Source organism: Abramis brama (genome assembly GCF_963993115.1).
Source record: "Abramis brama genome assembly, chromosome: 8".
Classification (NCBI taxonomy): Eukaryota; Metazoa; Chordata; class Actinopteri; order Cypriniformes; family Leuciscidae; genus Abramis; species Abramis brama.
The window spans coordinates 36,370,577-36,391,252 of NC_139970.1; the positions used below are offsets into that span (position 1 = coordinate 36,370,577).

The following is a 20,676-nucleotide window of genomic DNA, read 5'->3' on the forward strand; positions in this document are numbered from 1 at the left end:
CCCAGCATGCTTTGCAAGGGATTGCAATGGGAAAGTAAATTTACTAAAAAATTAAAAATTATTTGTTAATGTTCAGTTATTGTGGACATTTGGAAGAGTTTCTGCAATGTGTTTGAATTTTGTGGTTACCTTGTGTTGAAGAAGAGTGGGTGTCGAGAAGAACGGATTAGCTAATATCAGACTGATTAAAATTATGAACATGAATAATATGACTCAACTAAATATGGTTTGTTCCAATGAACTTGATTCATTCTTATTTTATCGACCAAAACTAATTCCGTGGCAAAGTGTTCTTAAATTAATTAATTCACTGAAAAAAATAAAAAAAAATCCCTTCATTTTTTTAAGTGCAGGCCCAAAGAGCATCAACCATCCTGAAGGTGTGAGTCAGATTGGGGTAGTCAATATAAAATACCCTACCAACACACTTGCTGTCATATAGGGGAGTTCCCCTTGTGTTTTTTCTGCTACTTTGTTTCCGTGTTCGTGAAGTGCTCAACATTTCCTTGAAGAACCCACCTGTTTACCCGTTCAGTCATGATCACTGGATAAGATAGCTGACATTCGTGCCCTAAAGGACTTTACACTGGATCACTCAACTGGACCTTACACCCATCTCCAGACTTCTAGGAACATCTGAAGCGTCTCTAGCCGGATCGGGGCAGTAGTCTGTGGGCAAGACTCTTGAGGAACTTCTGGTTAAAGCGTGGCTGTTGCTGGTTACTCTAACAAAATCAGGTTCATTGTGTGAACTTCTCTGGAGTGTCTTTCATAAGAGCAACAGGTAATTCTTTTGGACCCTAGATTGGGTTTTAATGCAGATATTACCAATTAAAGAATTGAAATGTAAATTTGTGTACAATTAATGAAATGTGTAATATGTGTGAAGTTTATATGAAAGTTATTGCTCAAAGTTAGAGGCTGGGAAATGTATAACATCTTGCACTACATGTTTCAAACTTTAATATAATACACTAATGCACATTAAAAGGTTTACAAATATATCATTTATTCCTGAGCCGTGTAAATTAGTTGTCAAGCAGAACAGTGCTGTTGTTCTTACCTATCCCACTACTAAAGTAGTTGTAATAGTAATAGAAACACAAAGAGGTTTTAAATCATATCCACAATAATGTCAGCATCAAATGCTTTTATCTAAGGCAACTTTGCACTCCATTCAAGGTCAGTTCAGTCCATGCAATCCCTTGGAATCGAACCTGTTGCTTTTGCTATGACCATTCTCTCCTTTAAACTTTTAATTTCAAGTAGTAGCCTAAGTATATAGTAAATGTTTAATTCATTACAGCAAATAAATTAACATGCACACAAAGCATTCATTAACATGGTCACAAATCAATTTGAGATAGCCTACTCAGAATCTTACCATCTTTACTGTCACCTCAAGAGTATGATAAGAAGATGATGATCATGGATGGTAGTGGTTTCAACCGCTGTAGCATTTATAATTGGTTAAACAGATGATGTTATCTCCGCTGATTTCTCCTAAAATTAGTTACCATTGCTTTGATATGATTCATTGCAATATAGTTTTTATTTATTTGATATATTACAATATATTTTCATTCATAGATTTATTTAAGTCTAAATCAATATTAAATTCTATCCTTTTTGCTTTTCTTCCTAGCAACACAATGACTCAATGGAAACAAATCCAGCAACTGGATATTAAGTTCCTCGAACAGGTGGACTTTTTTTATGATGACAACTTTCCAATGGAGCTGAGGCAGGTGCTGGCCAACTGGATCGAAAGCCAAGATTGGTATGTGGATGTTTGTACATACTGATCAGAATTAGTGTTTTCAATCACATTTTAAATTTCCATCCCAAAGCAATCACAAATATTCTGATGCTCATAATACAAATTATATGTTTGTAACCCAATTCCAGTGCATAAAGGTATTATGCCTCCTCCTAAAGCATTTTAATTTTCATCGGCACAGGGAAACAGCTTCAAACCATGAATCTATGGCTACTGTACTCTTCAATAACTTCCTCATTCAGCTGGAGAGACAGTGTTCTCAGGAGCAAAACTTTCTTCACAGGCACAACCTAAAACGAATATTTCATCAGATACAGGTACCAGATGCACATTGCCCTCCTGTTATTTCCACCCGTCCGATGCAGCCCTGGGCATTTTTCTTGCCCTTTAAATTATAGCTGTTCATCAAAAGCGTAGTTTCGTTTAGTGATGCCTCCTTGCCTATTTTTTCTCACCTACTCTGAGAAGTGAAAGAAAAGGAAAGTGCGCATATGTACTTGTGAAGTGTTGATATGAATGTTTATTTAAATGCACAAATGGATGCTCATATTTTCTCTGTGATCATTTAGCAGGAAATAATCCATAATGCTAAATATTGAGATTTACAGTAATAGTCAACAAGCTAATTATATAACAATTATATATCTCAAGTAAATGTTAATTATAAATTATAATTTAAGTGCTGTATTCGGTTGTCAACGGATGCTTGTGTACTCAGATGTGGTTTCTGATAACTTTTCATGGACTTCAGTGGAAACAGTCCTATCCAAAATTTAGTGCTGAGGTCAACTACCTCACATAGAGTTTACCACATTTAGTAAGTTAGAATATTTACCAGCAGTCTATACGCAATTGCTGACATGTACACTAAAATAAGATGCTATTTTGATGTGTTGTTGCAAAGTCTTGAAAGGAAGTCTTGTAGGAAGACAACAAGAAAATTAGAGTAAAATCACTGACAAAAGCAAACTCTCAATGTATTTTCAGGCTGCTGAAGACATTCCATTCAATTGTGCAGAATTTTCATGAGTGGGTGCTATGGGGATTTCTTAGTAGATAAATTCAAAGAAACTTCCACCGAAGAATCAAAGGTCGGGGGTTTCGCTTTGTTAAAAAAAATTACATAGCTGTCTGTAACTGGTGTTGCTACCCCAAAACACAAAATGACAGAGCACAGCGTGGGGAGACTGCATATTTTTTTTCTTATTTACATAGACTGTTTTTAGGGAGGCTGCAAAAATGGTTGGGTTTTTTTTTTTTTTTTTTTAAACCTTTACAAATATCATCAATATTGCATGAAAAAAAAGAACGTCTAGACGAAACACCCACAATATTTTTTGTCTAAAAACTGAAAAGTTCAAAAGAACTTGACAGATGATTATTATTTTCTGTACCAAATGTCACTCAAACCCCTGAATGAATCTGAAACTCTGCAAAGACTGTATTTCAAGGAAAAAATCACTCAAAAATTAAAGTGCACTCTTCTAAATCCATTTGTGTGATGACCAGACTAAAATAAGTTGATTTTCACTAGTAATTATTCCCTCTGCCATATGCTTTCAAATCAAACATGGGACATTTAGACGTGTTGCATCAGGTTCAACATTAATTATGGCATTAAACAATTGCTTTTGTATCTCATGACTAAATGTCATTGATATCAAATCTGCTAAAAATCAAACCCATTCCTTAATTGGAAACAAAACAGACCTATATAACTTCATGCATTAGATTTTAGCCATGATCTGTTTCATTTACATCAATGGTTATTCATTTTAACTTTCACTTTCCAAGATTAGTTAACTCCTTGTTATGTCACATTCCCCATGATACATGATTCCTGTAAATGGTGTTGAGCGTTTACTGTCAGCCAATTATTTTTAGAACTTTAAATTCCACCTTAATGAAGCGGGTACTTCAATGTGGATATTAAAAACACTGACAAAAGCAAAGTACAATAACTGGGTAAAAACTAGGTACTAACCCTGAACCTACCTCTAAACCTAACCTTAACCCATGTAGTTACCTTACATTACCCAGTACTTTCTTAGGTAAGCACACTGTCAGTACACGTAAGTGCACGTACTGTAACTTCAAATTACGCTGTAGATCTTATTAATTATACATTTTAAAAGTTATATTGATTGTTAACCTTTGCATAAAATTCCTCAATGGATAGCGATTCTACTCCTTTTTTCCCACTCAGAGTCCCACATTCTCCTGCTTTCCTCACATATTGCAGAAAACATTCCAGCTAATCAGACATCCACTGGATTATCCTTTTTCACATTAAAATGTATTTTTACCAGCGTACGATGTAGTGTGAATAGAATTCCCGGTCTCACGTCAGTAAACGCTGTTGCATCACTCATTCAGGTTAAATACAAGGCGAATACTATTCACATGGCTGCCGTCATCTGTAACTGCCTGAGGGAAGAAAGACGCATCTTATCAACGGCCAGCATGCAGGAACAGGTATTGCCAACACAGATTTGACAGATAACAAACCACATATACACATATTTGATTTGTGACCTTGGATAATGCAGAACCTTAATAGTCTATTTCTTATTCATTGTCACTTTGTCATGTTTCTTTGTTTTTAAACCTACATTTTTGTATATTCTCCAGGTTAAACATTGTTGAATCCCAATTTTTGCATGTGGACCTCGCTGTAGATTTTGATCTTCTGTTTTTCATGTTTCCATTTCATTAATGGCAGGGACCACTGGAGAAGTCAATGCAAAACTCAGCCGCTTTGGAGAAGCAGAAAGTTCTTGACAACAAAGTGGCAGTGATTAGAAGCAGCGTTCAGGTAGTTCACGTTTAGTATTGGTTTAGCAATATCATCACAGGCATGGTTTAGGTTTATGAAAAAGTGCATGTATGACATGTGGAATTATTCAAACATGCTCTATCAGATGCTGGACCAGGCTGTGAAGTATCTTGAAGACATGCAGGATGATTTTGACTTTCGCTACAAAACGCTCCAACTTCGAGGTGAGCCATTGTATGACCATGATAACTTCAGAATGTGTTCCAAAAATGTCTCCATCCTGCCGTTTTATGATATAATATAGCAAATAATATAATATGGGCATATGAGAGATGGTTTTTGAAATACATCTATGAAATACATCTTCTAAAATTCTGTAGATCCAGTTGAGAGGAACTCTTTGTCCATGAAGCAAGAAGTCACTACACTTCAGGAAATACTGAATCGCCTGGATTTCAAAAGAAAGGTAAGTGTTTCTCTAGGCTGTTATTACTCTTTTCTGTGTTTCTCTTCACAACCATTTCCTCTTCTTCATGTTTGTCAAAGGTATTGTTTATTTAGATTGTTTCGCACTTTCAGAACTACCCTGGGTACTTCCTGCCTCAGACGGGTGGTTTGAGAGATTTTCACACGTCTTTGCTCAGATGTGTGTATTGTTGTTGGCTGGTCATTGTTAAACTTGGTTTTTGCACTTTGTTGTACCTTTGCAGGAGATTTTGTCAAAGATCACAGATGTTATAAAGGAAATCGATGCCCTGATTTCCTCCCAGCTTAACCCTGAACTTAAGGAATGGAAACGGAGACAGCAGATCGCCTGCATCGGAGGACCGGTTCTGATAGGACTGGATCAGCTCCAGAACTGGTATGACGCTATATAAATATAGATAGTTATAGTTTAATATAGATTTTTAAAATGTTGTCATACTAAAAAGTCTGTCACAATGCTCTATGTAAAGACAAGCTCAGTGTAAAGACAAGGAGGAAGTAAAACTGCAAGAGATTTGGGGCCCTATTTTTACGGTATGAAACACAAGTATCAAGCGCGAAACGCAAGTAACTTTGTGGGCGGGTCTTATGCGCTGTTGCTATTATACCGGCGGGATAAATGACTCTTGCGCCCGACGCAAATCTAAAATGGGTTGGTCTGAAGTAGCTTCATTATTCATAGGTGTGGTTTGGGCGTAACGTGAAATAAACCAATCAGAGCGACATCTCACATTCCCTTTAAGAGCAGGCGCGCTTGTTCCATGGTGGATTGCTATTATAACGGCGGATTTGCCAGGCGCACGCCAGGAGCGGTTCACAGCCGAGGAGACCAACGTTCTCGTCAGGGCCGTAAAACACAGAGAAGTGACATTGGGGATGGGAGAAACCCACCCAAATTAGCTTCGGTTAAACAGGTGTATAAAAATTTGGGTAAATGTGTAAGCTAGATTTATGCCTATTTTTTCACATCTTCATGGACGCCACAATGATTTCCCTTGTGTGGAATATTTTTCCTTGTAATAATGTATAGTTTTCTAAAAATGAGAACTGCTGCATCTGTGTGTAGATGAGATAAGCAAAGTGTATGCGCGTTGTGCACACGCTACATTGATTATGGCCAAGCATGCGCCCTTAAAATAGCCTATGAATAACATGCGCAACGCGCCACTGACTTTAGACTAGGTTTTTCCTGGTCAGTGGCGAAATTGTTTTCTAAACCTGCAAAATAGCACCAGGGAACATTTGCGCTGGAACACGCCTCCTCTTTGCTCTTTGCCCCCGGGAACGCAAGTTAATTTCCTAATTTACCAACGTGCGTCTGTGGAGGGAAAAGTCCGCTGGTGCAAAATAGGAATGATACATGCTTCGGTGTACAGTCAATTATGCTGGGTGCAAGATAGGGCCCTTGGTGTTTGCGGTCTTGAGAGTGTCAAAGGTTTCTATTTACTTACAACGTGCTTTTGCAGCGTTGAGCAATGTAGCCAATCACAAACATATCTGCGCAAAACACGCCACTGACTTTAGACTAGGTTTTTCCTGGTCAGTGGCGGAACTGTTTTCTAAACCTGCAAAATAGCACCAGGGAACGTTTGCGCCGGAACACGCCTCCTCTTTGCGCTGAACCGGCCCCGGGAGCACAAATGCATTTCCTAGTTTACCGACGTGCGTCTGTGGAGGGAAAAGTCCGCTGTGCGTCAGGTGCAAAATAGGAATGATACATGTGTCGGTGTACAAAGTCATTTGTGCTGGGTGCAAGATAGGGCCCTTGGAGTTTGAAGGCATGTACACTACCATTCAAAAGTTTGGTGTCAGTTTTTTATTTTTATTTTTTTTTATTTATACTTATATTAAAGGTAGGGTAGGTAGGAATTTTATAAAAAACTTTTTTCCAAATTTGTTTAAACTTTCTATATATATCAATACATAATTAAAATGTAAGTACTCTGAAAAAAAAGAGTATAAAAATCGAGTGACTCTAGACCATTTAATCTGCATTAAACACAGCTCATTATTTCCATTCGGGACGAAACAAAGGATTGGCTTAGGCGACTGTCACTCTCTCGCAACCATGGCAACCACCCTTTTGCCACACAGGATCTGCCCATATGCGCGCGCACCCGTTTGATTTGAGGAATTCAAGAGGCACGGAACCTAGGAATAGCAAAACAATGGCAGAAAAAGAGCAATCAAAAATTCACATTACCGGCATATGCAGTTAGCGAAGGCAAACAAGGCAAAAAAGGAAGACAGTACTAGAAAAGGTAATGAACAAAAAGTCTTTGAATAAAACGCGTGTCAATATCCTCGGACCCTAGTTGCACGGCCTCTTGCACGACCTCCTCTGCTTCGCCCTCGACCCCGGACCTGTCCTCGAGCTGACGATGCGGTACTTGTCTCTGGAGTGTAGTCCTCATCAGAATCAACAATGCTTTCATCATGGAAACTCTTACATGCAGAACACCGTATATGTTATGAATCTTACACGAAATTCATCTTCATCACAGTGTAACTGATGGTAATGGAAAAACGTGTATGCAATGCAACCTGTTTTTAGCTTTGCCTTATAGATATAACTAGCTCGTTAGCGAATCAAAAAATATATATTTTAAACTTTACCAATATCAATATGCTAGCTTGATAGTGAGTACTAAAATACATCTTATTTGTTTATATTCATAATGATAAAGTTAGATTTTTTTTATTACATGTGATTCTGACATGATGTCACAACATGCACTGCGCTCCTTCCTCTCCGCTCGTCTCAGGTAAATAATGCGTCTTCCAGTTCAGCGGTCGGAGTCACGCGTTCATGTGTTTTGGGGGCGTGGCTTTGGAAGGAGCCCAGAAGGGAGGGGGTGGAGTGAATGGAAATAATGAGCTGTCTTTAAAACAGTCGTGAGAGGTCTACAGACACTCGATTTTTATACTTTCTTTTTCAGAGTACTTACATTTTAATTATGTATTGGTATATAAATAAAGTTTAAACAAATTTGGAAAATAAGTTTTTTAGACAATTCCTACCTACCCTACCTTTAAGCATTATGCATTAAAAATTGACCAAAAGTGACAGTAAAGATGCCTATAATGTAATAAAGATTTCTATTTTGAAAAAATGTCAAGGTTTACAAAAAATGTAAAGCAGCTGCTGTTTTCAAAATTAATAATATTAAGAAATATTTCAAATATTAATATAAATAGCACCAAATCAGCATATTAGAATGATTTCTGAAGGATCATGTGACACCGAAGACTGGAATAATGATGCTGAAATTTCAGCTTTGCATCACAGGAATAAATTACTTTATAAATTAACTTTTTAACTGTTTTAAAAACAGTTATTTTAAATTGTAATAATATTTCACAATATTACTTTTTTTACTGTATTAGCCTTGGTCAGCATAAGAGACTGCTTTCATAAACATAAAAATAAAACATCTCCAAACTTTTTAAACGGTAGTGCACGTCTTTCTAGGTGGTTCCTTAGGTTTTCTGAACACTTGCTAGGAGAAACTGCCTAGCAAGCGTTCAGAAAACCTAAGAAACTACCTAGAAAGACAAGTATTGTGGCTGGTTTCTAGGGTGTTGTTATGGTGTTTTATGGTTGCAAGGAGATTAGTCTTGTTAAACTTTGAATCAAACCTAATGTTTATGTGATATCACTTTTACAGGTTTACCCTGACAGCCCAGAGTCTGTTCCAGATTAAAAGGCAGCTGGACAAACTGGGCGAGCTGATTCTGAAAGTCACTTACGAGAGCGATCCAATCCCTCTCCAGAGACCTCAGATGGAGGAGCAAGTCAAATACCTCATCTACCACCTCATTAAAAGGTACAATTTGGGGAACACATTACATTTACTTACAACTAAGGCACAGCAATTCACTTTGGGATTATAGTGGCATAAAAACGTTAAACTCAATGAATGAGAACAATAGAAAGGATGTACTGGATGATCAGGAACTGGATAATCTTTCCTGGTCATGTTTGCAGCTCCTTTGTGGTGGAGAAGCAGCCCTGCATGCCTACACACCCTCAGAAACCTCTAATCATCAAAACACAGGTGCAGTTTACCACCAAGGTCAGGTATGAACCACAGCCTCCTCCAAACTCTTCATGTAAACAAGTCAAACTTCGCAACGAGTCGACTGCCTTTAGTCAAACACAAATATTGCCCATTTAAGTTCACTTTTTTTCTTTTTAGATTGCTGGTTAAGTTACCTGAGGTGGATTATCAACTCAAAGTCAAGACAACATTCGATAAGTAAGTTTGCTGAATTATGTCTACATTTTATCTTGAAAACCTGGGTCATTCATATTATGCAATACTTTTTCAACCCAACTTATTAAAAAGAAATGTACTGGTGCTGTAATATGAGGAAATATTTCTGTAAAAGGGTAAAGTATTGAGTCTTAAAGAAATATAATCTGGTCAAGATCAGACACTTAAACAATATTTATAACTTGTTTACTTACACAGTGTCAAGAAATTTAACAGGCTGGAACATAACAAGATGGAAATCTAAAGTTAGCCATTGCTCAGTGAGGGATGAGATTCAGCTTACAGGAGGGCGTCAATCTGAAGTTTTATATATATATATATATATACACTACCGTTCAAAAGTTTGGGGTCAGTAAGATTTTTTAATGTTTTTAAAAGAAGTATCTTCTGCTCACCAAGGCTGCATTTATTTGATAAAAAACAATAAAAAAAAACAGTAATATTGTGAAATATTATGACAATTTAAAATGACTGTTTTCTATTTTAATATATTTTAAACTGTAATTTATTCCTGTGATCAAAGCTGAATTTTCAGCATTATTACTCCAGTCTTCAGTGTCACGATCCTTCAGAAATCATTCTAATATGATGATTTGATGCTCAAGAAACATTTATGATTATTATCATGTTGAAAACAGTTATTTACATTTTTACTTCATGATGCTATGATGAATAGAAAGTTCAAAAGAACAATATTTATCTGAAATCTAAAGCTTTTGTAACATTAAACACTACCATTCAATAGTTTGGGGTCAGTAAGAATTTAAATTTTATTTTTGGGGGAAAGAAATAAAATAAATCAATACTTTTATTAATCAAGGATGAGTTAAACGGATCAAAAGTTACAGTAAAGACATTTATAATGTTAGAAAATATTCTATTTTAAATAAATGCTGTTCTTTTGAACTTTCTATTCATCAAAGAGTTTTGAAAAAAAATTGTACACAACTGTTTTCAGCTGATAATAATAATGAATGTTTCTTGAGCATCAAATCATCATATTAGAATGATTTCTGAAGGATCGTGACACTGAAGACTGGAGTAATGATGCTGAAAATTCAGCTTTGATCACAGGAATAAATTACAGTTTAAAATATATTAAAATAGAAAACAGTCATTTTAAATTGTCATAATATTTCACAATATTACTGGGGGTTTTTTTATTGTTTTTATCAAATAAATGCAGCCTTGGTGAGCAGAAGATACTTCTTTTAAAAACATTAAAAAATCTTACTGACCCCAAACTTTTGAATGGTAGTGTGTATATATATATATATATATGTATATGTGTATTTATATTTATATATATATATATATATATATATATGTGTGTATTTATATTTATATATATATTTTTTTACTCTTATGTAGCATATTGATATTATCATACAGATTTCTGTTATTTTTATTAGATGGCATGGAATGTTTTAGAGTGAAATAAACCATCTAATGTCAGAAAACACCACATAATTCATCATAATATTTACTGAGGTTTGTTCTGTTGTTTTCCTACCACATATGATGTCACTTCCTGGAGAATGATGTCAATGAACTTAAGTGCCTCTAGTTGAAGAGTAATACGTTGTATATGTTCATTATATATATATATATCAATCACTTAATTAGCCTCAACATAGATTCATTAACAACTGAGACAAAACTCAAAACTATATATAATCTATAAAAAACCTGTGTAGCAATATTCAATATTTCCCAAGACAAAATGCTTTGTTTATTTTATTTTGATTAGATAAAAAAAAAAAACTGGAATGTTTCTTAGACATTAATGCAGCACATGACAAAAATAATAACATCCACTCAAACCAAAGTACCAGTAGTGAAATTATTGAAGATAATTTCCTTAAAATAATCATAATCCCTAATATGAATTCCATCTTTAAAATTGTGAAATATATATTACGACACCCAGTATATGATAGGGACATGAAAAAGTACTGCACACTAGGTATAACCCACATATTCTAATCGCTATAATCATTAATCATCAATAGCATAACCTATACTCTTTCTTACATTCACATTCAAGTCTGTTTCAAAATCATTTTTGCAAGCAATGTTTGTATGACAGGTGTGTTTAGCCCAACGTGACCATGTTTTTCTACTCTTTTCTATTTGTGTGTGCAGAGACCTTCCACCAGGCAAAGTGTGAGTGCACTCAACCTCAAAGAGAAGAAGCAACTTCCTGTTGTTTATTTAGGCCGAATCTCAATATGAGGTTTTCAGCTATGTGTGGGGGAGGGAGACAGCAATGCTTTACAAGCTAAATTCTGTAGAAATTCTACATAGTGGGTTACTGTAATTAACAATACTGAGGAAATTGTGACTAAACAGAAAATATCATAATTAACATTACCGATATTTCCTTATAGGAACAGACAGTTCTTCATCCTCACCAACAACACCAAAGTGATGGATGTTGAAGAGTCGACTGGCTGCCTTTCTGTAGAGTTCAGGCATCTGGTACTTCACTCCGAATTCTAGCACATGATATCAAGAGCAATATGATTTATTATGAGACTTTCTTTTAAATGATTAGTTCACCCACTGTAGGAAAGTAAATGAGTCATTATTTACTCGCCCTCATGTTGTTCCAAACCCATATGCTGATGTTGTTTTCCGTGAAACATAAAAGGAGAAATTGTGAAGCTTTTATTCCATACAAGGACAGTTTGTAGTAACTATGGTTCCAAAAAGTGAATAACTCGCGTAAATGGCGTTCTTTTTCTTTTCTTTTTTTCTTTGTTGAGCTTGAAATTGTGTTGCCACTATAAACTATTGTCCAAATGAGCTGTGTGAAAATGAACATGAGGGTGTAAAAAAAAATATTTAATTTTTTTTTGGTGAACTGTGCCTTTAAGAGGGAAGATGTTTCATGATGTCTTTGTGTTCTGCAGCAGCTGAAAGAGAGAAAGTGTCCTACCGGAGGAAAAGGAAATGAGGTAAGAAAGACTGCAGCGTCTCTTATAGTGGCCCATTTTTTTAATCTTAAAAGTCCTACGTAATGTCTTATGTCTTGTTATGAGATATTTTTGTCATGTTGGTAGTCGATGTGGAATGCATCATCCTGCCAAGTGCCAACAGAGGGCAGCCTCACACTGAGTGTATATTCTTGATCTTGGCATTGAAGTGTAACAATACTGTTTCTTTATTACAGGGTCCCCTGTCAGTAACAGAGGAGTTACACTCACTCAACTTTGAGGCCATGCTGATGTTACAGGGCCTGGATATTGATCTTGAGGTGTGCTTTAGAGTGTGTGTGTGTGTGTGTGTCTGATGTATAAATCTTTACTAAAATCATTAAGTAAAGATTATGTTCCATGAAGATATTTTTGTGAGTGAATGCTGCACAATCGCGAACATAAATGGACAACTTCAAAGGCGATTTTCTCAATGTTTTGATTTTTTGCACCCTCAGATTCGAGATTTTCAGTAGTTGTATCTCGGCCAAATATTGTCCTATCCTAACAAACAATGCATAAATGGAAAGCTTATTTAATCAGATTTCATCTGATGTATAAATCTCAATTTAAAAGAATTTACCCATGTGACTGGTTTTGTGGTCCAGGGTCACACACACACACACACACACATATATATATATTCATGCCTTAGAAATTTTACACTTAGAAAAATACACTTAAAATCTAAAGCAAAGTTGAATTTTCAGTCTTCAGTGTCACTTGATCCCTCAGAAATATATTTTTATGGAAACTGTTATACATTTTCTTCTGGATTCTTTGATGAATAGAAAGTTCAAAATTACATTTGAAACAGAAATATTGTACTTCTATAGCCATACTTAGATTTTTTTTTGTTAAAGTCAAGTCAGTTTTAATGGTATATTGTATTTCTCAATGTTCATCACTTTACAGGAAAATATGTAGGAGTAGTTGTATTTAAAGTTTCATTGAAAATTATGACTCATATTTTTGTCTGTGATGTTTATTTATATAGATTCATAAATTATTACATGACAATTTACAATTCTGACAAGAACAGCTGTAATCATTTGCATGGGAAATAAGTGTGCTAATACAATGCTTTTATGGTCTTTTTTGTTATTAACCATGATACCGCTTACTTGGTTTATATTTTCTCCTGTGCAGACGTGCTCCCTGCCACTGGTGGTCATCTCCAATGTCAGTCAGCTTCCAGGGGGCTGGGCCTCCGTCATGTGGTACAACCTGCTAACTGACGACCCTAAGGTGGGCTTTTCAAAGTTCTGATGCAGATGCAAATGAATGGATGTCTAGACTTAAAGTATCTTGTCCAGAGCTTGCAGCACTTGGTAGAAACATGGTTACGGTCTGCATGTGGTCTAGTGTTGTATTATATGACTAAAAGAACTAGAGGTCATAGTTTTAATCAGTGACCAGACCTGACTTACATGAACTTACTATTTGAACTTCTCTGACATGTTTAGAACCTTGGGTTCTTCGGTAACCCTTTGCGGGCAAGTTGGAGCCAACTCTCTGAGGTGCTCAGTTGGCAGTTCTCAAGTTTTGCAGGCCGAGGACTCAACAAGGAGCAGCTTAACATGCTGGGAGATAAACTTCTGGGTATGTTTTTATAAACATGTTGGATTATTATGATATTATAGTATGTCATTGTCAGCTGCTTTACACTGTGTTTCGTTTTTCCTCATGCATTTTGTTTCCTTCAGTTTTATTGTGAACGAATTTTTGCCTCCATCTAAACAGTGTTTTTGTAATTGTTTCTGAAGGTCAACACGCTTCTTTTAATGACTGCCAGGTTTCTTGGTCCAAGTTCTGGAAGGTAATATTGAATAAATATTATATTCTCTTGTTATGTTCAAATTGTACTTGAGCATCATGAAAATCACAACAATATTAATCCAATGTTTTCTTCTTCTTCTTTTTTTCTGTTGCTCTCAGGAAAACATCCCTGGCAAATCATTTAGTTTTTGGCTGTGGCTAGACTCTATCCTGGACCTTATTAAGAAACATTTACTTCCTGTTTGGATTGATGGGTCAGTGGCCTAATCTTCTTGCATGATAAATAGAACACATAATAAACACATATCAGCTCTGTTATTCTAATAACCATGCAATACATTAATACAACTATTGGGTAAACTACTTTAAATTAGGTTGAACTGTTTTAACCAAATATATTAATCAGTATATTTATTAAATGAAAGTTCTTTTGATTTATCTGCCATTCTGGATTAATTTGTTGCTCTTTGCAAAACTTCTTTCTCCTTCTCAATGAATTCTGCTGTTTTTGGTTGTCAGTTACATAATGGGATTTGTGAGTAAAGAGATGGAACGCGCCTTATTGAAAGAGAAGAAGCCAGGGACATTCCTGCTACGCTTTAGCGAAAGTCACCTTGGAGGAATCACCTTCACCTGGGTTGAGCAGGATGAAAATGGTTTGTTTTTCTGCTATATATTATGTTTGACCATATTCACAGGTAGGAGACATGATGTCACAGGTGTCCAGTTGTAAAACAAAGATAGTAACACAAAACAAGTTCCACGCAGTGAACAGTTAAAATGTTCTGTTTGCAAGCCCACCCAGTTCAGGAACTCGTGCCAAGTTAAGCCGTTGTTATCCAAATGATATCCTCACTTGGATTTGCTGAGGGAAATTCCAGCCTTGGAGTTGTTCCAAAATGTAGAACATGCCTTTTATCTTATTGCTACAATTCAATTGTCCTTATTTTAATTTGTCTTTGTTGTATTGTTTTTAAATAATCTTAAACACATGTATTCTGCCCACAGGAGACCCAAAGTTCATCTCTGTAGAGCCGTACACGAAAAACCGTCTCAACGCCTTGCCCATTGCTGATATAATACGGGACTATAAGGTCATTGCAGATGGTGTTGTCCCAGAGAATCCTCTGAAGTTCCTTTACCCCGACATCCCGAAGGACGAGGCTTTTGGAAAACATTACAATAGCCAGCAAAACAAAGGTTAGATGTCTATAAACTTTATCTGGTTTATAATATTTCACTGTGTTCCATATTTTGTGTACAGCCCTGTTACTGTTTCTCCATCACAAAAAATGAAAACATTCTGAACTGTTGTGACATGCCTAAGAAATGGCAGGAAGGCTCAGGAAATCTCTTTATCTAACCTCTCACATTATTTACTGTAAGGGTGGTTCAGGCTGCAGGATGGCAGAAAACATTATAAGCAAGATGGTAGAAAACTGTACATTTCTTGTCTAGGCCACTGGAGTGTTTCATTTTATTTATGTTTAATACACTTTTTTTCTATTGAATGTTAATGTTTACTTTATGTATTTTGTTAGAAAATTATAAAGTCACACAAATCAAAGTTTTATACTGTACTTGTGTTTCAAAGTTGAAAACCATTCAATATAATTAGCTCATTTAATATTTAATTTAATATTTAATTAAGGCTGAGCACCTCTTTTCACTGAACATTTGTTTCTGGCCCTATTTTTTTTACTATATCTGTGGAAAGTGCGCAGTTGTGGAAAGATTAGAAATAGCATATGGTAAAATGCTGTTGTTTTTTCCTTTTCCAGTTTGTCCTTACATTCAGACACAGTTAGTTCCAATTTCCCGTCGGAAGTGAGTATCTTCATTTCTTTCAGATTAATATTTAATTTTATAATTTGTTGTCTCTCAGTGTTGCGTGATTGTTTGACCTGATACTAATGATTTTCTTTTACTTTCTTTGATGTCCTCATTTCTCAGTGGTCCAGTCCAACATGCATGTTCCTCTCCTGAACCTCCGATGTCTCCTGGAATGTTTGAAATTATCACCCAGCACCTCAGTCCCTTTGAGTTTGAAAGCGCTGTAAATATCATATTTTACATTTTTGAAAACTATATATATATATATATATACACACTGTATGTATATATATATTCAGATGCAAAAGCCTCTAAGTGCCATCTGGAATTTTCTTCTAGAATGATCATTTTTATCAAGCTCGTATATTTAAGTTCAGTAATTTCATTTAAATGACAATTAATAGGTAATTTTCATTGCCATTTAAGTGAAATTACTGAACTTATATATACAAGCTTGGTAAAAATGATCATTCTAGAATAAAATTCCAGATGGCACTTAGAGGCTTTTGTATCTGAACTCTTCATATATATATTAGTGTTGTCAGTCGATTTAAAAAAATGAACTAATTAATTGCTTATTTTTCTGTAATTAATCATGATTGATCGCACCTAACATTAAAGTTTTGAATACATTTTTAAATTGTAATAGTTTTACAGTTAAAGGTGCAATAGGTGATTCTCTACAGAAAGATTTTTTGTTATACTGGTTGAAAGTCTCCTCATATCCTGATAGCAATCACTATGTTAAATGGTCTAAATGTGGTTTTATAAATATATATTGGCTGTGGAAGGCATAGGACCAATAAATGTAAATCCAATCATTATATTCGGTCCGAATGAAATAATACAATGTCTTACCTGCCTGTCAGGGTTTGTTTTTACATACCTTCACGCACCCTGTTCACGCAGACATCAGCGCGTTTCATGCTATAAAGATTTAGACAGATGTTGGTCATGGAGCACCACAAACAAACAGCAGCCACAATTTACAGTTCCTCCAAAAAACAACGAGCGTATGCTGCGTTCACGCCATAACTACCGTAATTAAGAGATGGCAACCCTTGATGCTCCAACCGGAGCTGTCATGTCCTCGCACATTTGAATTATGCGTTTCCATATCAACAGTATCAACACCGCAATAATTCTGCAGCAGTCAGGTGGTACTGGTCAGAGCTCTCCTAGTTGTTTACGTTCATTATTATTGTTATTTTATGTGCTTTGAGACATAAGGAAGTTTAACGCCGTCTCTTGTGACCCTTTGCTGAGAGCAGATGTGTGTGTGTGTGCCTTCATGTGTTGTGGAGGAGGCAGCTGTGTGTGTGTGTGCCTTCATGTGTTGTGGAGGAGGCATGGTTTGGACGGCGATTTGCAGGGAGGGTGGGATCGTATGCTTTCAATGCTAGCAGGCTAACATTAGCATTTCCCAAATCACCTACTGCACCTTTAATCTCCAAATGAATGTAGAAACAACATAAAAGCAGTTATTTTAAATATTTGATCTAACAGGTAGGAAATCTACAGAAAGTTACTTCACGGTTCCTCACTGCATAAATTATACATTTATTATAGATTAATCCTTATTAAAGCTACAGAAGTTATTCAGTCATGAGTAGCAATTGATTTATCTTTTGTTCTTTGATTTACAACCCCATTTCCAGAAAAGTTGGAACATTTTGTAAAATGCAATAAAATTCACAATCTGTAATTCATTAATTATCTTGAACCTTTTTTTAACTGATAAAAGTTTTCCAGTGTTTTCACTGACCAACATAATTGGATTTTGTAAATATAAAAAAGTTTGATACTGATGGCTGCGACACATTACAAAAAAGTTGGGACAGAGGCAAAATAAAAGTGAAAAGATTATAAAGGTTAGATTATCCAACTCTTTTGAAACAGTCCACAATGAGTAGGTGACTTGGTAATAGGTGATGGTATCATGTTTGGGTGAAAAAGGAGCTTCTCAGTCTTTTTCACTTAAAAAAGTCTGACGCTGCATTAAGGAATGCCACTTGAATCTCTGTTACGCAAAGAGAAAGCTATACATCAGTTCTATGCGGAGATGCCGGCGAGTTCTCTGGGCCCGAGCTCATCTCAGATGGTCTAAAACACAGTGGAAATGTGTGCTGTGGTCAGATGACTCCATGTTTCAGCTTGTTTTTGGGAAAAACAGACATCGAGTTCTCAGTCCCAAAGACGACAGGGACCATCCAGATTTTCATCAGCGACATATGCAAAAGCAAACATCTGTCATGGTATGGGGTGCATCAGTGCGAACGGCATGGGTGACTTGCTTTTGTGTGAAGGTACCACTGACGTGGAGGCATATATTTGCATTATACAGAGACATAACTGCCATAAAGATGACATCTTTCCTAGGAAGCAAGACAATGCCAGGCCTCATTCTTTCTGCACATGCTAAAACTGAGTGGTTTCTAGTCACTCTACACTGTAGAGTGGATGTGCCTCACGGTCTGCCTGCAGTCCAGATCTGTCTCTTATTGCAATTTCCAAATGATTTTCCAAATGAAGTGTAATTAAAAGGAGAGGTGATGTGACACAGGGGTAAACATGCCTCTGTACCAACTTTTGTGGAGTGTGTTGCAACCATCAAAATCAAAACTTGTTTATATTTACAAAATAAAATTAAGTTGGTCAGTGAAAACATTGGAAATATTTTCTTAAGTTAAATAAAGGTTCAAGAGAATTGACATTCTTGATTTTATTGCATTTTACAAACTGTCCCAACTATTCTGGAAATGGTATTGTACGTTAATGACAGACATCACAGCCGCAGGGTTATTTGGCTGCTGTCACTTAAAAGATCTGAAGCACAAGACGCGGATCTGACAGATATCCCATGGCCTCACAACTCTTGTGCACAAGTCATGTGCGTGTCACACAGACAGGAGATTCACGGACAGCACGCCAGTACAGATTTAACTTCTTTTTTTTCCTCTAATCGGGCTTGAATCCCCCACCCCCACCCCCGTTTTGAGAATAGTCATGAAAATGCACTATCCGAACTTAAATGGTTGTAATTCAAGAATGCTTTGGAATATAGACCTATGTTTTATCTTGTTGTAAAGAAGACACTCAGCAGATTATTGCTGAAAAACTTCCAAAAATAAAAGTGTAAAAATATTATGGACGTTTACATTTACTGTATATCAAATGTACTGTACTAAACAGTTTTAATTTTATATACAAAATAATTTTTACTCTAAAATTACTCAAAGCCATATATCTAACCAAGTTGTGTTCCAAATTTAAAGTTGATATAACAAAAGTTTTAGGCGCTGTACCAAAAATAGCCACTGGGCGTCCCACTAGAAGAATGGTGACAGTTAAAGTGTTAATAGTAGCCTGGAAATCCAGACCTAAATCTAAAAGATTAATGGTCTAATTATTAATGGCGTCGACTAATGAAAATCGGCCAGCTCGAGGGGCGGCACCAAGCATGCATTTGAAAATCACTGCAGGCAATTGGATAACACTACGACCAATCACAACAAGTTATCACTTAGCTACCAGCGGAGCTAACTGGTAGATTATACTCTTACCGTATCCGGTCGGCAAAACAACAAAAACGCCCGTCTTGCAAAGGAACGATTCGAGCGCCGTCTTCTGTTCCTCTTTTAGAGAAAAAGTCTAAATCTTTCATTATTAAATTGTATTGTTTACATGGTCAATGTCACACTTTTGCTTATTTGGTTAGTGACTTAACCATGCATAATCTTAAATGTGTATTATTCATTTTCAAACCCATAAAATTTAGTTTATATCCTTATTTAAATTCAATATGTTTTTTCAGGCTGTTGCTCAGAACCATATCTTGTGGGTAATTTGGGGCTGTCACTAATAAGCAAAACATAACTGTTTAAGCATCTATATATTTAAGAAAAGCAAACTAACATAATCAGAAAATGACATGACACGTTTTTCTTGTTTACATTGCAGATGAATTCACCGTAGAAAGGGCAACAACCAGATATCGCTCAAATCCAAGATTTTGGATGGGTTCGAAGCTTTCCATCTCTGTATTCCGGTTTCTTTTGCCATTCTTAAAGTCCCCCTGTGGTGAAATTCAAGTTTTTAATGTTGTTTATATGTATATGTGTTGTTTTTAATATGCTTTAAGACAAACTATGTACAAATGCACAAGTCAACACCATTGCTGAGTATTTTCTCCTTAAAACTGCAGTGGACCAATGACGGTTCGAAATCGCTGGTGTTTCTGACGACACAAACTACCTTGTAACCAATCAGGTCAACGTGTGATCATCGACGAGTGAATCTCTGAGCTGGTGTGAGTGAGTGGAGGCGGGGACTAATTTGCATATTCATGTAATACTAAATTAGGCTAGGCTGTAGAGTTACATTCAAGATATTTTAAGGCATGAAGAATTTTATAGACTTTTAAATATGTAACTTTGGTGATCAAAGATGAGTTTTAAGGGATAAAACTATTGACTACAGGGGGACTTTTTTTCTGGCTCTATGCCACTAAAACATAATTTCTCTCCCTTTGATTTGCTGAGTGTATATTCCAAAATACTGTCAATATGAAAAAGTATCTATTATTCAATGAGTATGAGTTATTCAAGTTCTAGTTATGTTGTCTCATGTATCTGTAAAATTCAGATTTAACTAAACGTAACTACCTAACATTATACCCATTATACAGTTTATGTATATATTATGACAAGCTTGTTGTTGCTATAGTATTTTTTTTTATTTTTTTTTTAATAAATTGTTTTTATGGTT

General features: G+C 35.8%; 1 protein-coding gene across 2 annotated transcripts; it reads left to right on the plus strand.

The window, feature by feature from the left end:
- The first annotated feature begins 505 nt into the window (after window positions 1-505).
- On the plus strand, window positions 506-20,676 carry stat4 (signal transducer and activator of transcription 4). Of its 2 annotated transcripts, none has more exons than XM_084121880.1 (24): window positions 506-784; window positions 1,646-1,780; window positions 1,962-2,097; window positions 4,157-4,255; window positions 4,503-4,595; window positions 4,702-4,780; window positions 4,937-5,022; window positions 5,267-5,418; window positions 8,711-8,869; window positions 9,031-9,123; window positions 9,242-9,301; window positions 11,465-11,485; window positions 11,710-11,800; window positions 12,235-12,279; window positions 12,495-12,578; window positions 13,447-13,545; window positions 13,764-13,899; window positions 14,064-14,116; window positions 14,236-14,330; window positions 14,596-14,732; window positions 15,085-15,276; window positions 15,858-15,903; window positions 16,030-16,132; window positions 19,870-20,676. In XM_084121880.1, exons 2-24 carry the CDS (start codon window positions 1,653-1,655, stop codon window positions 19,882-19,884), a joined length of 2,202 nt encoding a protein of 733 aa, XP_083978006.1. In that variant the 5' UTR covers window positions 506-784; window positions 1,646-1,652; the 3' UTR covers window positions 19,885-20,676. The 2 variants fall into 2 exon arrangements, with proteins under 2 accessions (XP_083978006.1, XP_083978007.1); XM_084121881.1 differs by having other exon boundaries at window positions 512-784; window positions 12,238-12,279.